The sequence below is a fragment of the Dunckerocampus dactyliophorus genome, chromosome 13 (genome assembly GCF_027744805.1).
Source record: "Dunckerocampus dactyliophorus isolate RoL2022-P2 chromosome 13, RoL_Ddac_1.1, whole genome shotgun sequence".
NCBI lineage: Eukaryota > Metazoa > Chordata > Actinopteri > Syngnathiformes > Syngnathidae > Dunckerocampus > Dunckerocampus dactyliophorus.
The window spans coordinates 6868184-6884043 of record NC_072831.1 but is presented as its reverse complement, the minus strand read 5'-3'; the positions used below and the strand labels follow the sequence as shown (position 1 = coordinate 6884043).

At 42.5% G+C, this 15860-nt stretch overlaps 1 protein-coding gene across 1 annotated transcript; it reads right to left on the bottom strand.

Moving 5' to 3' along the window:
- On the bottom strand, positions 1-15152 carry zmp:0000000662 (RING finger protein 145). Its single transcript, XM_054795838.1, has 11 exons — positions 14904-15152; positions 14455-14738; positions 14101-14209; positions 13764-13855; positions 9237-9478; positions 8966-9141; positions 8750-8890; positions 6278-6460; positions 6057-6204; positions 5628-5984; positions 1-2874 (listed from the first exon to the last, which is right to left on the bottom strand). Exons 2-11 carry the CDS (start codon positions 14621-14623, stop codon positions 2233-2235), a joined length of 2259 nt encoding a protein of 752 aa, XP_054651813.1. The 5' UTR covers positions 14624-14738; positions 14904-15152; the 3' UTR covers positions 1-2232.
- Positions 15153-15860: the final 708 nt, after the last annotated feature.

Genomic DNA, 15860 nt, shown 5'->3' with positions numbered 1-15860 from the left:
TGAAAATTGCAAATTTCTTTATTTTGATTGTTTATTATTATTATTATTAATCTGTTCTTAGCCATAATATTAAAGATCTACATGCTGAAGTTCAGATTTCTCCTTTCTTCTTCTTTTTGAAATTGCTTAGTACCTTTACGCATGTTGATTTGAGATGAAAGAGTTGGCAAGCGTTTATGAACTAAAAATTTTTTTTCCCCCCTCCGTGAGCCTGAAAATGGGGGTGCGGTTAATACACGGGTGCGGTTTATACATGGTGCTTTACGGTACTTATTTGCAGGAATCTACTGTTTTGGAACATAGGAATAACTTAACTCCACACACTTAACTCTGATATATTGCGTTTACAATAGATTTATTGTACCTTTTATGTGTTTAATGCCATGAAAACAAGACAGCAACTTGTTCCGAATATTGCAATAGTGCTATTGGCAGTACAAAAGCCTGATCAATAAATAAAATGCTTTTTGTCACATTTGTCTAAAAACGTGACAAATGAATGAAAACTACCAGCAGAAACTAAAGTACAGTAGTTTGCTCCTACGTTTAATCGGAACCTGCTAGAATTAACTTAACAGAGATGCTCTACATTTACATTTCATCTTTTACAGTTGATTTATGTACAGTTGTACCAGCACACCAAATTCAGGACCTGACAATTGTTTTGCTAAATACACTCAAGCACATTCATAAGTGTATTTTGACCGGAGAGAAGGCAAATGTGCTTAATTTCCTTGGAAGTGTGTCTTTCTGTATGTGTGTGTGTGTGTGTGTGTGTGTGTGTGTTGTGGGGGTCCCCTTTTCTACCCCTCAAGGCACTGACTGACTGGGGGTGTTAACATTTTGATAGTAAACATTTAAAATCTCCTATTTTGGCTGGATTGCGTCACCTTCTAACCAAGTGGTAATACAGCGTTCCTTCGCTCTATCACGGTTCACCTTTTGCGGAATCGCGGATTTTTTTTTATGTTTCTTTTTTTTTTTTTTTTTTTTAATTTCAGCGCATAAACACTGTTACAGGCCCAGCCTGGCCCTTTAAGAAGAATTGCATCGTGGGAAGTTGAGTGTCTATCTCTTCCATCTCTCTGGTTTGTCGGCACCGCCGATTGTTTTCTACGTCCTGATTGGCTGTCGACCATTGTCAATCAATCTCGTTCGTGCTGCCATGTCTCCTGTGTCATGCTAGCTTTCAAATGAATCTTCGGTTGGCCTACAGCAATATGTTTTCACAAGGATACAAAAACAGTACAGTGGAGCGGCGCCAGGCCGAAAAGGCACGGTCACAGGAGTGAAATATACGTGAGTGACTTTATACTTTCTTGTGTTAATCATTAAAGTTCAAACAAAGGTTTGAACTTTGAGAGTGTTTAAACAAGAGAGAAATGTGAGAAAATGTTATTGTCTGTATAAGAAAAGTGTATGGACAGGGGAAAAAAAAAATCAAGTTGGCTACTTTGTGGATTTCACTTATTGTGGGCTATTTTGGCAACCCATCGCCCACGATAAACGAGGGAACATTGTATTTATGTCCATGAATGCATCAGTATTGTTATTAAAAATATCTATTTCTCCCGTGTTAGCTAAACAGGAATCCCTGGAAAAGGTGCAATCACAAAAACGGATCATACCCAACAATAACCTACAACGGCCTTCAGTAGAGCGCAGACCTCCAGCGAGGTTGATTTAGCCTTCCGTATGTTAGCAAATGAGAGACGTAAGAGGACAGGACTGTACAATTTTTGACTCGAGTAGCAAAACAAAAAAAAAAAGTCCTACAACAAATTTGAATAGAAAAGCATAGTATTGGTTAATCAGTCCTTTTCTTTTCGAGCGTCTTACTTCCTGGTTCATAGAGAAAGACATAAGATGTCCTTGTCGGACAGACACGACTCTACCATTTTGCAAGAAACTAGATTCCTGTATGCACACTTTCATCCATGTCTTCACCAAAAAAATCCTTCCGTGGTACAGACATCCCATTTTGTGGGAATCAGTTGTGTATTTTTAAAAATATTATAACCAAAGCAATGAAGATCAAAACAAAACTTCTCCCCTTCGGTCTTGGGTAAGTTGGTATCAAAACCAAAGAAAACTGTTCATGTCACATAAAAAAAAAACAAACTGAAAGAAAGCTTATCGTTTGTGGACAAAAGGCTAAAACGGATAGAAAAATAGACGTTTTTAAAAAAATAATACATGTGCCAGGAACTGAAGATGCGGGTTCTGTGTCCATCAGAGCTTCCCCGGGTCCAGTTGTGAATGTGTGCAGTTGTGTCCATGAGCACTGTCTGCAGAGTCTAACAGCTCTGAGCTGTCTGGACATGATTGGACAGATGTGTGGTGGTGGTCACCATAGAGGCTGTCACAGGGATTTGTGTCTGCTGTTGACTGATGGCTTCTCAGTGGTGACTCGATGCAAGTGTCCTCGCAATTCTGAGAGCTGTCCTCTTTCTGAGCTGGTGGTCTTAAGCCAGAGGAGCCCCTAGAGGGGCAGTTGGACACAGGGTCAACAAAGCCCACCAAGTCTCCACTGGAACTAAAAAAAAGACCCTGGACTGCCTCCTTGTCAGAGTCATTTGCTGCCATGTTGTCATCTTCCTCCAGCAGCTCGACAGGAGCATCATCACCTTCATCATTACCACTGGGCTTATCCTCACAGTTGTCCGTGTTTAGTTCTTCCTCCAAAGGAGCAGAGTCCGTCTGAGGAGCAGCCGCTGACGGACCACCGGCGGAGGCCTGGCTGTAATTTGCTTGCGGCGTGGGTTGGACCGTTTGGTGGCACATGGGGCAGGTCTCCTGCACATAGAGCCACTTGCGGAGGCAGTTCCCGTGGAAGAAGTGACCGCAGTACGTGATGACGGCGGCGCTCATCTCCTGCAGACAGAGACGTGTTTGACATAATAGATTTGGCGCTACTGGTTTGCCCTTGCTCATAAACACATTATAATGGGATTGTAGGTGAACGTAGCTTGTCATTTCTACTCCGCATACACGAGGATATTGTAAAAATGCATATTTTCCCATGCACTTTGGCCTCCAATCCACACAAAGGTTTTTGTCATTAAAAACTGAAAACTCCGGCCGGACTGTAGATTATCAAAAACTCCCACTTCAGCGTGTGTGTGTGTGTGTGTGTGGATGGGTAAAACACAGCTTTTGCGTTTGTGTCATAAGAAATGTGCGACATTACGTTATGTTTGTAACCATTATTTAACAACAGAACATTAAGTTATTGATTCACGGGTGTTTGTTTCATTTTGTGAATCGATTCTTAGATGCATCACGGTGCGGACATTGACGATTATTAATCGATTCATAAATGTCAATAATCGACGGTGATGGAACAAAAAGACGGAAAGCGGAAGTGTCGCCCAGACAGTTTATGGTGGTGCACCTAAGTGTCATAGGCGCCACACATGGGAGGTGACAAACAACTGCGATTGCCAAAAACTCACCGCCAATGTGCAGCAAACCCTGCACACGGGTGCCGACGAGCAACTGTGACCAGCTACACTGGTGAGTGACGCGTTCACATCCAGAGCGAATTGTACGAGTATCCCACGGTTTTGATTGGCTATCAGATGTGGAGGGACTTTGTGGGTGTCAAGGTTGTTCAGAGGAGGAAAAGCGGCCGGTGCTGATCGAGTACTCTTGCTAGTATTAAAGATAAATTTACATAAATGTCCGTTTAAATGAATGTAAACTTACCCAATATGTTGACTCTGGCACCAATGAGTTCCCATGCTGCTGCCTTTTTCTTTATATCGCTATATTCCTTTTTTAGGAATGTCAAATAGCTTCGGGAAATTAACCTGTTTCATTATTAATTTAATTGTGGATCATTACAAATATGCTTTGTTTTAGTAGTACACAGTGAGTAAAAAGAAATGATACATCGAAAAAAATATGCTATTGATCACAAAAAAAGATGCATCGATAATCGTTTTATCATCGCATCGACTCGTGAGGTGGCCAGAGATTCCCACCCCTAGTAGACATGCGTGTGTTCACCCTCTGACACGCACGGCCAATAAAAAAAAAAAACATTCCTGACGCTTCCTTGGCTCCATGTAAGTGTGTGCTGATTTTAAAGATAACGTACAAGTCATTGAACATATAATATCTCACTATACTGATGACCACATGCATTATGATGCACGACCAAGTCAGCTGTTGTTTTTCAGGCTTCTGATTGGCCAGAATGTGCATGATGGTGACTGTGTTTTTATAGACACTTTTTTTTTTTTTTTTAGTTCCACTCTTGTGGATGGACTAACAACAAATAGTGACTTTTTCTGGTCTTACGGGACACCTGCTGCTGTCCCTCCCCCCTATGTAAAAGCACTCACATGCTGCTCAGTCAAAGTGACACAAGAAAGTTCATGTGTATATCCAAACATTTGTTATGCTCTTCATGTTTGTTGCTCACTTTCTGCCTACCACATCATCCACAAACTTTAAATGCACACGCGTCATGGCCAATGATGCCAATTAGACAATGACGTCATAAATACAGTATGTACAGTAGTATTCAACACTGGTCTAAAATACGTCTTATTTTTATCATTATATCATTATACTATGTTGGGTAATATGAGTGTAAACATGACTGTATGGGTGTTATTTCATGTCTAGAGGGTTTTAATAATGTTAAAAAACGTATTTAGAAGGTCGTAAACAAGTTTTCTATGCTCTAACTACAAAATGATTAAATTTATAAATAAGGAATCCTACTTTGCGGAAACCAATTAACCATGATAAACAAGGGATGACTGTACATATATTACATATAAATATCTGACGCGAATGCCATTGCTAACTGGGAAAGTCTCCAAAATTAGAAGACGTGTACCGTAATTTCCGGTGTATAAGACACACCTGTGTTTAAGCCGCACTAACTAAATTTAGAAAGAAAAACAGATTTGTACATATATAAGCCGCACCGGACTATAAGCCTCGCATGTCCATCTTATATTACATATTGTGGCGCACACAGGTCCGTGAGGACCAGCCAGCTCTTTATGTGACAGGAACCAATCGTGAGCTATGAGGAAATTCACAACGAGCTTATCAACCCAATGGAAATTGCAGGAGTTTATGACTCAATATGATTCACGGTGTCATCTTCGATAGAAGGCTAAAATCATCACACAGCAACTTAGCACTCAAAAGGTAGCTAAGAAATATACAAGACAACTACCAATGAGTTTAAAATAAAAAGCAACAACTATTCTAACTTTTTCCCATAATGCATTTCTTCCAGCAGAGCAGTTCATTGGCCAATGGCTGCCCCCAGAGGGAGCTCAGGAGCTGACTCACCGTGAGTCAGACAGTTATACTGACTAATGACGACCTGCGATTCCCGATGGGTTGACAAGCTTGTCGTGGGTTCCCTTAAAACTCGTGATTGGCTCCTGCCAAAGAAAGAGCTACTGTTTCCTCCTTACAGGAGACACGCCTACAGTTCTAAGAATTACGGGTGTGACTTTTTCGAAAGGCGTCACTAGGAGGAGCTACAATAGGTTGATATGATGAAGACAAGAGTGTATGAGCATCCACATGTATAAAAAGTGCTGGTCTGCATAAAACAAATGCATATTTCTACTGTTCAGGATGTTGTTACTGACCTGGAAGCAGATGGCGCAGACATCGTTGTGCTGCTGCAGCTGCTGAGCTGTGGCTGTGGGCAGGGATTTGATCTTCTTGGCCGCTTCCTGTCTCAGCAGGAAGCTCCTCCAGCCCGACTGAGCGCGCAGCCAGACGTTGAAGTAGGAGTGGATGATGATGACCGAGGCGCCCATCCAGCTCCACTCGCCGAACAGCGACTCCCATGTGCCGTATGCCACCACGCACAGTGCCACCAAGAACTCCAGCACCCGGCTGATGGCGTTCACCCAGTAAATCACCTCGTCCAGGTTCTCGATGGGGTCACTGCGGAAGAGCTCCACCATGAAGAGCGAGTAGATTAGCAGCGTGCCCGTAACCTGGACAACAGAGTACACCCGTTTTTAAAAAAAGTCAGTAATTCATAGAAGTTTTCGGGACTGTGAACATACCTGAAGGGATGTGAGCATGCAGCTGGACACCAAAATTAGGAGCCAAAAGTCCATATGGAAGAACTGGGAAATTTTATAAGCCATGAAGACTGGGAACACCAGCAAAAGAAAACACATGCTGAGGCCACGCAAGTGTCTCCAGAAACTCCTGAAAGGGAAAACCAGTTGAAATTCTCATTTGTGCCAAAACCATCAGACAGTCAAATCCATGCAGTTAGAACCTGTTGCGGGACGCGCCCAGGGCGAGGATCACCGGGTCGGTTATCTCAATCATGGACTGCAGCGTGGACGTAACCACAATGAAGAGGATGATGCTGAGGAGGAAGGTGCGCTGCATTGCCTGCATGTCCAGCAGGCCCGTCTGGAGGGCGAGGAGGAGCAGGGTGACGCCCTCGGTCACTCCTCTAGAGCACATGAACGCCGTACGGGAACAGTCAAAAACACATATGGGGTATTTGGCGATGAAAAACAACCTGTAAATTTACATACACACAAACAACTGTGCTCTACTGAGTGTTGTTACGACTGCATTTCCTTCAATAGTGGCCTCCCCTCGAATCAATGCCAGGCCTCAATTAACAGTCAAACAAATATTACCTCACCTCAATTTTGCTTCCTCAGGAAATAAAATAACGGTGAAAAAATACACTCAATGGCTATTGTAAATGGAAATACAATCCAAACATTACAAAATACAGTAGAGAAATTTCAAAGTGGCAGTTATATGAGACCTACAGTACAGTATATGTTACTACACAGGGTAACCCAAATCCTGACATTTTGTCATAGTCAACCGAGCCAATTCTCCCTCAGATGATCTCAAATTTTAATGAGCAGTGTACAAACAACCAATAACCAATCACACGCAAATCAAATCAAATTCTCCCATAAGAAATAATATAAATCCAATTAGTCCATTAACACCCGAAAATATTAACACAAAACATATTTTACAGAGAATAATTAGTTTTACATGCAGAAAACAAAGCAAAATATATATATAGATGATGAACGCAATGCATAAATGAACATTTAACATCACTTTTACCTTTGAGACTTGCTGGTGAACACGGTGATGAGTGGAGGGCGGAGGGGAGAGGACAGAAGTGCTGTTTCACTCTAGTCCGTTACAAACTTTACTTTAAGAGCTGTATACTGTATAGCGAGGCTGCTGCCAAAGCTAGTTTTACTGTGGCAGAAGAGGTCGTGCAATCAGCCCGGCCATTTGCAGAAGGAGAGTTTATCAAAAATTGTATGCTTAAAGTTAGTGGCGCAGTGTGCCCAGACAAAAGGCAACTATTTTCAAACGTGAGCCTGAGCAGAAACACCGTTGCTGAACGTGTAGACCAGCTATCCACCAATCTAAAAGAACAGCTTGTGGGAAAAGGAAAAGATTTCATTGCATATTCCCTTGCTGTGGATGAGAGCACGGACACATCTGACATTGCCCAGCTGTCAATTTTCGTTCGTGGAGTAGACTCCAACCTGGGGATAACAGAAGATTTTGGCATTACGTCCTACGCATGGCACAACTACAGGACAAGATCTGTATGAAGAGGTATCCAGATGTGTAATTGACATGGGGTTGCCTTGGGAAAATCTAGTGGCATTGACAACAGACGGAGGACCTGCAATGTGTGGGCACAGGAGTGGTTTGGTGGCGAGGATGCGGGAGGAAAACGTCACAGGTGAGCTGACAGCTTATCACTGCATCATACACCAGGAGTCGTTGTGTGGCAAAGCCTTGAAAATTGATCATGTAATGAGCACCATAACGGGAGCAGTTAAAACCATCAGAGCCAAAGGGTTAAATTACCGGCAGTTCGCGGCATTTCTGGGTGAGTTAGATACAGAGTTTGGTGACTTGCCGTATCACACAGAAGCCAGGGAAAGGTGCTGCAAAGATGTTTCGAACTGTGTGAGGAAATCTGTCTGTTCATGGAAAGCGATGGGAAAGACACAACAGGACTCTGAGATGAATTGTTCCTGTGTGAAATGGCGTTTCTGTGCGACATCACGAGCCATCTGAATGTGATGAATCTGCAGCTGCAGCAGTGTCATCTCTGATATGTACACTACAGTGAGGGCGTTTAAAACCAAGCTGAGTCTGTGGGAGACGCAGATGCGGAAAGAAAACTTGAGCCACTTCCCCAGCTGCCAGACCATGAAAGAGAAGCTCTCTACTGCTGTGTTCCCGAATGCCCAGATTTGCTGATAAACTCAACACACTTGCCAACATCCGACACAGATTTGCAAAAATTTGCAAAATACAAATATAAGTCATTGAGAAAATATTCTACCCTGGTCACGAATGCTAACACATACAAGTCTATATTATGTCTTATTTTCTATTATTATGTCTACTATATTGGGTTATACAAGTGTAAAGGTGCCTATAGAGGTGCTATTTCATGTCTCGAGGGCTCTAATAATGTTAAAAAGCATATTTAGAAGGTTGTAAAAGAGGTTCCCTAAGGTCAATTACAAAAATAGTCCATTTATAAATAAGAAATCCTACTTCGTGAGAATTTGCTTATCACGGTTGGGTCTGGAACCAATTAACCGAGATAAATGAATCCGCTCTAGTGAATACATTATCTCGAAGCAATATGGTATTTATGCTTTACTGAATAGGTCTGAAAAGCCGATGCTGCTAAAAAATTAAGTCGCAGTACACAAATAGCATATGTCACCTGTGCATGACGTTCTCATTCTGCACAGCAGCGTAGCCCCCCAGGTAGAACTTGCATAGGTTGAGCAGTCCGAGAGCCAGGTAGGACACCACAAAAGTCAGACCCAGGAGGGAGTACGGTGTGGCACAACATTCCGAAACACTGCGGAGCGACAACTTATCACCACCAAACATGACTCATGTCACAAGCACAGGCCACACAATGAGCGTGTCCCACCTGGTGAGCAGGAAGAACATGATGCCCTGATGCAAGGTGGAGGCGGAGCCAGACATGGCGTCGGAGCACAGGTGGACGACGAAGAGGACAAACCAGAAGACGCTGAAGAGCACCGGGACTGCGAACTGGTTCCACAGGGAGATTCCCACCGCCAGAAGCCTGTATAGCTCAATCACCTGAGGAAGCATGAAACGTACATATGCAACTAACAGTTAAACAAACACACACACGCACACACTTGGGTTGAAGAGAAGAAATGAAATCCGTCCACCTCCAGCTGAAGGAATTGTGAATATGCAGCCTTGGCGAGGCGATATGGCACAAAGAGGTTGGCCAGGAGGAAGACGCCAATGCTGGCTCCTGTCAGTCCCGTGGAGAAAATGTTGACCGTTAGCAGCCTAGAGGGAGCAGCAGTGCACAGTCTGGCCAGCAGGGGGAGGACATGAGCAGAGAACAGCCACACCTTTCTGGTCTTCATCAGGAAGGCACACAGCGTGCTGAGAATGATCTGACCTGAGCACCACACAGAGACAACTCAAATTACACTTGAGTAGAGCGCAGACCTCCGCCAAGGCCCAACAACGCCAACTTGAATAAAAAATGCCTACCTCACCATGTTTAAATAGCTTGGCCGGAGTGCCACACAAAAGACAGCAAAAAACAATGCAAGTGTTACTGGGAAGGCATCGCACGCCAGGACTGCAACTAACAATTAATAGTTGACTAGTCAGCGATTATTTTTTGGATTAGCCAACAAGTCAAACAATTATTGCTTATATGATCTGCTTAAAACTCTCTTGAATCTTGAATCTTGAATCTTGTACACGTTTCAGTCCACAAACTGATTTTAGCTCATTGTCAAAACTTAGAGTAAATTGTAACAAAAGAAACAAACGAGTGAGGCTTAAATGGTTTTACTTTATTACACAATGTATATAACTACAGTGAAAAATAAACAAACTTACCACTTTCAATACCAAACACATATTTATGTTTTTAGAATCCTGAACGCCCGATCCCAGCAATGTATTAATACGTCTTTTATGTTGGGGTTTTTTTGAGCGAGAGGCAAAAAGAGGTGATGATGTACCTTTGCATTAATGCATTTCAGAGACATTCAGAGCACTTTTAAGCCATAAAAACGGCCACACGGTGGCAGAAGTGCATTTGATGAGCGCTCGGCAATGAAGAATCACACATGACAGGAAGGATGAAGTGAGAGAGCGTGGAGAAGTGCAGCGTGGAGAAAGTTGCGCATTGCAGGGAAATTTTAACGCATGCACACGCACACGTGTACACACACATAGTTCTGTTCCGAATGTGAGAATTGTACATAGTTCATGGTGTTATATTTGTAAATAAATTGTTATTTTGATGTAAAACAACCCCTTTTTGTGTTGTTTATATTGTGGTATAATTGTTTTGATATTTGAGATGTCACAAAAGTAAAATAAAATGTGTCAAAGTGAAAGTTATGCTTGAAATGTATCTTTTAAAAAAAAAGATGGTTTTCTCCCCTGTTTTAGTCGGGAACTGAAACTTACCGACAGTATGTTCTACTGCTGAATACTAAAGAACGGAAAACAGTGGAAACAAATGTTTTCATCTGATGAAAGACGGGAGTCTACTCTTTCTTTTGGTAGGTTCCATGTTTATATAGCCATAGAACACAATATTCTGTGTGCCTTGGAAGATCAGTCGAAATCATCTAAAATGGCCGGGGTTGTTTTTTGAAAAATGGCTGGGATTGAATGAGTTAAAGTGTAAAATGTACTGTAAACATGACATTCAGTGCAAAAGAAACCTAAAATTATTTTTATCCCCTCCTGGTAGGATTATTTGCCCAAAGGCATAAAAATGTAAACACGAACAGTAATTACTGTAGTCAAAACATTAGCAGTGCGTTACTTTGTGGTTACTATTATATAACACACGCAACATGCATGTTTGACACTACTTAAGTAATTGTAATGCGATCTGTTGGCACTAGAGCCGCTAGTGTACAGTATGTACTGTAATTAACCTCTTTGCATGCACCTGTAAATGAAGCGGTTTTTAGTGATCTTATTTTAATCTAAAACGTGGCATCAATTAGATAAAAATCTTAGAAACATGGTTGATAAAATGAAAATGTGTGCCTCGATATGCAACCACTTTTTTTTTAAGTTCAAGATTCAAAAGTTTTATTGTCATATGCCCAGTAAAACAGGTAGTTATACTATGCAATGAAATTCTTATTCCGTTCATTCTCCCCCCAAAAAAGAAAGAAAACACAAGAAAATTAGTAAGAACATAAAAAATATTAATGCCAATAAATTAAGAACAACAATAATATGTTCAGCGTTATGAGTGTGTGTGTGTTTTGCTAGTGGCGCGTGCGAGTGATTCGTTGAGAAGCCTGATAGCCTGTGGGTAAAAGCTGTTTGCCAGCCTTGTGGTCCTGGACTTCGTAGGACTCTAGTTTTATAAATGTCTTGAAGTGAGGGGAGGGCTGCCCCAACAATGTGCTGTGAGGTCTTGATCACCCGCTGGAGTGCCTTCCTATCACGTGTTGTACAGTTACCGTAACCAAACAGTGATAGAGGCGGTAAGGACACTTTCGATAGTGCATCTGTAGAAGCAACTGAGGATTTTGGTGGACATGCCAAATTTCCTCAGTCTTCTCAGGAAGTAAAGTCTCTTTTGGGACTTCTTGATAATTTGTTGGTTATTGTGAGACCAGGTGAGGTCCTCGCTGATGTGTGTGCCAAGGAACTTGAAGGTTTTCACCCTCTCCACCTCAGTCTCATCAATAAACAGGGGTCTATGCGGCTCCTTTTCCCTTGTTCTTGGGTCAATGATCATCTCTTTAGTCTTATCTGTATTGAGAAGGAAATTGTTATCATGACACCAAGCTATGAGGTCCGCCACCTCTCTGCTGTATGATGTTTCAACCCCACCAGTGATCAGGCCAATGACTGTAGTGTCATCCGCAAATTGAATGATGCTGGTGTTGTTCTGGGAGGACATGCAATAGTAGGTGAAGAGCGTGGAGATGAGCGGACTCAGCACACACCCCTGTGGGGTCCCAGTGCTAACAATTCTTGAGCTGGATGTGCGGTTGTGGACTCTGACTGACTGGGGCCTGCCTGTTATTAAGTTAAACACCCAGTTACAGAGGGAGGGTGACAGGCCGAGTGTGAGGAGCTTATCTGTGAGTTTGTGTGGACTGACTGTATTGAATGCACAGCTATAGTCTGTAAATAGCATTCTTACATATGTGTCCTGGCCCTGTAGGTGCAAAAGGGCTGTGTGGATGGCAGTGTTGACTGCATCATCAGTGGACCGGTTCTGGTGGTATGCAAACTGTAGAGGGTCCACAGTGTCCGGGATGCTCTTTTTGATGTGGGTCATGACTATCCTTTCAAAGCACTTCATTACAATAGGAGTGAGTGCTATAGGGCGATAGTCATTCAAGCAGGTAACGTTGCTCTTCTTGGGTACGGGTAATATGGTGGTAGACTTAAAGCAGGTCGGTACAGATGCTTGTGCAAGCGACAGGTTAAATATGTCAGCAAGCACATCAGCTAGCTCTGATGAGCAAACCCGAAGTGCACGTTCTGAGATGTTGTCTGGGCCTGCTGCTTTTCGTGGGTTTGTTTTGTTCAGAACCCTGCGCACATCAGCTGATGTCACCATGAGAGGTGAGTCCTGTGTGCTCCCCAAGCCCAGCCACTCTCTCTGCTGGTCAGGAGTTTGGGTGTCAAAGCGGGCGTAGAACTCATTCAGCTCGTCAGGAAGTGTGGTTTGGCTGGACGTGGCAACGCTACTCATCTGTCGATACTCTGTGATGTGCTGGAGCCCCGCCCACATGCGGCAAGGGTCTGAGGTGGAATAGTAGCCCTCCAGCTTCTGTCTGTACTGTCTTTTGGCCTCTCGTATGGACCTCCTCAGGTCATATGTGGCCTTTTTGTAGTCCTCAGCGGTGCCCATGACAAATGCAGATGAACGAGCACGTAGCTTAGCCCTTACATCACAGTTCATCCAAGGTTTTTGGTTAAGGTATTTTCTGTAATACTTGGTGGTGGTAACAGTCTCTATGCATGTGCTGTAGCCAGTAACAGCAGAAGCATATTCATCCAAATCAAATCATCTTCCCTCCCAGCTGCAGTTCTAAACACATCCCAGTTCTGAGACGAAATGCTAATTTCTACATGCCATTGACAGTGGGTGTGCTGCCACTCAATCATACTTCTTTATACTTTTTCGGGCCTCCAACTCTCCAACGAGCATTTCCACCTACAGGTCCATGAAATTCCACTTCTTCGTGCTTGTGGTCTTCTCACCAGCCGTGATTCCGAATGACAGAACATTGCAGTCAAGGGTGGTTAAATATGGACGCACGTTCATGAGTCACACCAGGTACATTGACCTTCTATCGTAACGTGGAAAGGGCGTGACGTGAGGCGAGTTGCGCATGCACATTTCTACCCAAGGTGAGCTGTATAAAACACACATTGCCTGAAGCTGTGCGTGTGCCAGTATGTATAAGGCTGCATCTATTTGCCTGGCTTTTAGTCAGAATTCCATACACACTTTTACAGATGACACCCCTTGTCTGCCAACAAATCTGTTTCTGACACTATCAGACACTTTTGGAGACTATAACATGAAAAAACAAATTGCTCTTCTCAACAAGCAGTCGGTGCTGCTGTGGCTTGTGTGCTTGAGTGGTTCGGCCTGGGCTGCATCCAATGCTGATTTCTCCACTTCTCTGATCATTTTACGTCATTAAAGTCTGATGTTTTTAAGGACTCACTTGTCAGCGCAGAAACAAATCTGTTGAAGGCCAAAGAATCAAGGTACACTGCTCCTTCATAACCAGACTGCAGCTCCTCGCGGATATACTCCCTGCGACATTGACAGGAAAATAACATTAGTAGTGTAGATGTGGTCAAGTAGCTTTAGCATATTGACATGCAAATCTACAAGCGCTTCATCCCAAGATGTTATCATTTCGCCTGCAGTGTGCTATCAAATTAAAATGATCACCGGCTAGTTTACCATCAGGGACCCTGAAGAGGATTAGCAGTATAGAAAATCAATGAATAGTTAAGCATCTACAGTAGCTAAAGTAGGCAAAGAGTGTAGCTCACATGGATATCTGATGGCCCATGTAGAGCAGCATGGCGGCCAGGATGTGGAGGTAGAGCGTCACGATGTGTCGCAATGGCAGTACCAGAACCACCGCATTGATCACATGACCTTGAAGACCATGTATGAAGGAAGTTTAATATTACACCTTACAAAGCTCAGTTTTGATTGACACTGTCAGAAAGTATAAGAAAAAGAGAGATATAGGTGTCAGTGTAAGGTAGGACAATTGTACATCAGTGCAAATAACAAGCCCTGTAATAAACATATGGTTACACAATAGCTGTCGGACAGTGTCAAGCAAAAATGAGCATTATTACGTCCGTAAAGGCTACACTATGAGTTCCGTCACTCACCAAGGTAATACATGTTCCAGATGACATATTTATATTTGAAGAGCATGTCTTCGTTTTTGGCCTTGAGGTGCTCCGTTAAGCCTTCGATGTCACACTTGTAGAGCAGGTCCAGGGCCAGGATGCTGGGCACCCTGAGGGCGACGTTGGCCAACTCTTCTAAACGAGGCATGCTAAATCAAATTTAAAAACTAAGACTACAACGGGGGGAACCTGACCAGTGTTCTCGGGAGTCACATTATGATTTCAAAGCAGTTTCGCCACCGTTTGCGGCATCTTGTAGTCACCTGAAAGAGAATCCAAAAACTACTCAGCATCAAAACAGGCCAGTTGTTAGCTATAAACTACTACTGTAACTTTTAACAATGAAACAAGGGTAATATTTTATGTTCAATGGGTGTTGTACTAAAGTGTCAGAGCTCTTAAATAGTTCACTTTAAAAGTAAACTTACGTTGCAGGGTGACTCGAATGATCATCGCACAGCAGCCACATGCAAGCTAGCTCGTTAGCTTGAACGGCGGCGAGCGACATGTTTTAAAACGCGATAAGTAAAATATTTTACATTATTAACAACTGCTGGGTGAAACTAACAACACGCTATCATGACGCAATACTTAAAAAGTGACATGTGAGACGACAGAAAGAAGAGTATAACTAAATAGCCATGTTATGGTTCCGGTAGCTTGCGTGGCCACTTCCTGTATACGCCATAGCCAAATGAGCCAATCAGATTGCGGGATTCTTGGATTTTTTTTTATGGCTATTGGCTAAAAACACCCATTTGGCCACATCATGTCAAATGAGCCAATCAAATTGTGGGATTCTTTTTTTTTATTTTATAAAATAATCATCCCCCCCCCCCCACTATAATTGCTATTGGCTAAAAACAAAAAAACTATTTGACCACTTCCTGCGTACGTCATAGCCAATCATATTGCGGGATTCTTGGATTAAAACTAGTAATGCAATTTTTTCAAAATTTTTCCTATTGGCTGAAAAAAAACAAACTCAAAAGCAAAACAAACAACAACAGAATAAAAATTTAATAACACATTTAATTATTGCAAAATCCAGTGTGGTAATCTTGTGTAAAAAAATGACAAGATCATTCTTCATTTGTGAGATAAATATCTCACAGCAGGCTAAAGAGGTGGCATCCTAACTATTTTACCTAACTTGTTTTTCTTCATGTCAGTCTGTCCTTGCATTTGAGTTTTTTCTATCTAATCTCCTTTTGTCTGTTATTCTGAGGTTAAAGGCCGTCTCCTTTTGTATATTTTGAGTGTCATCTGAGTTAGTCTGTTTTGCATTTTTCTCAGGAAAAGGGCTCAAATTCTGGGGAAATGTTGGCAGCACAACAATCAAACAGACAACAACAACAACAAAAACATTCTGGGGGAAACGTGAG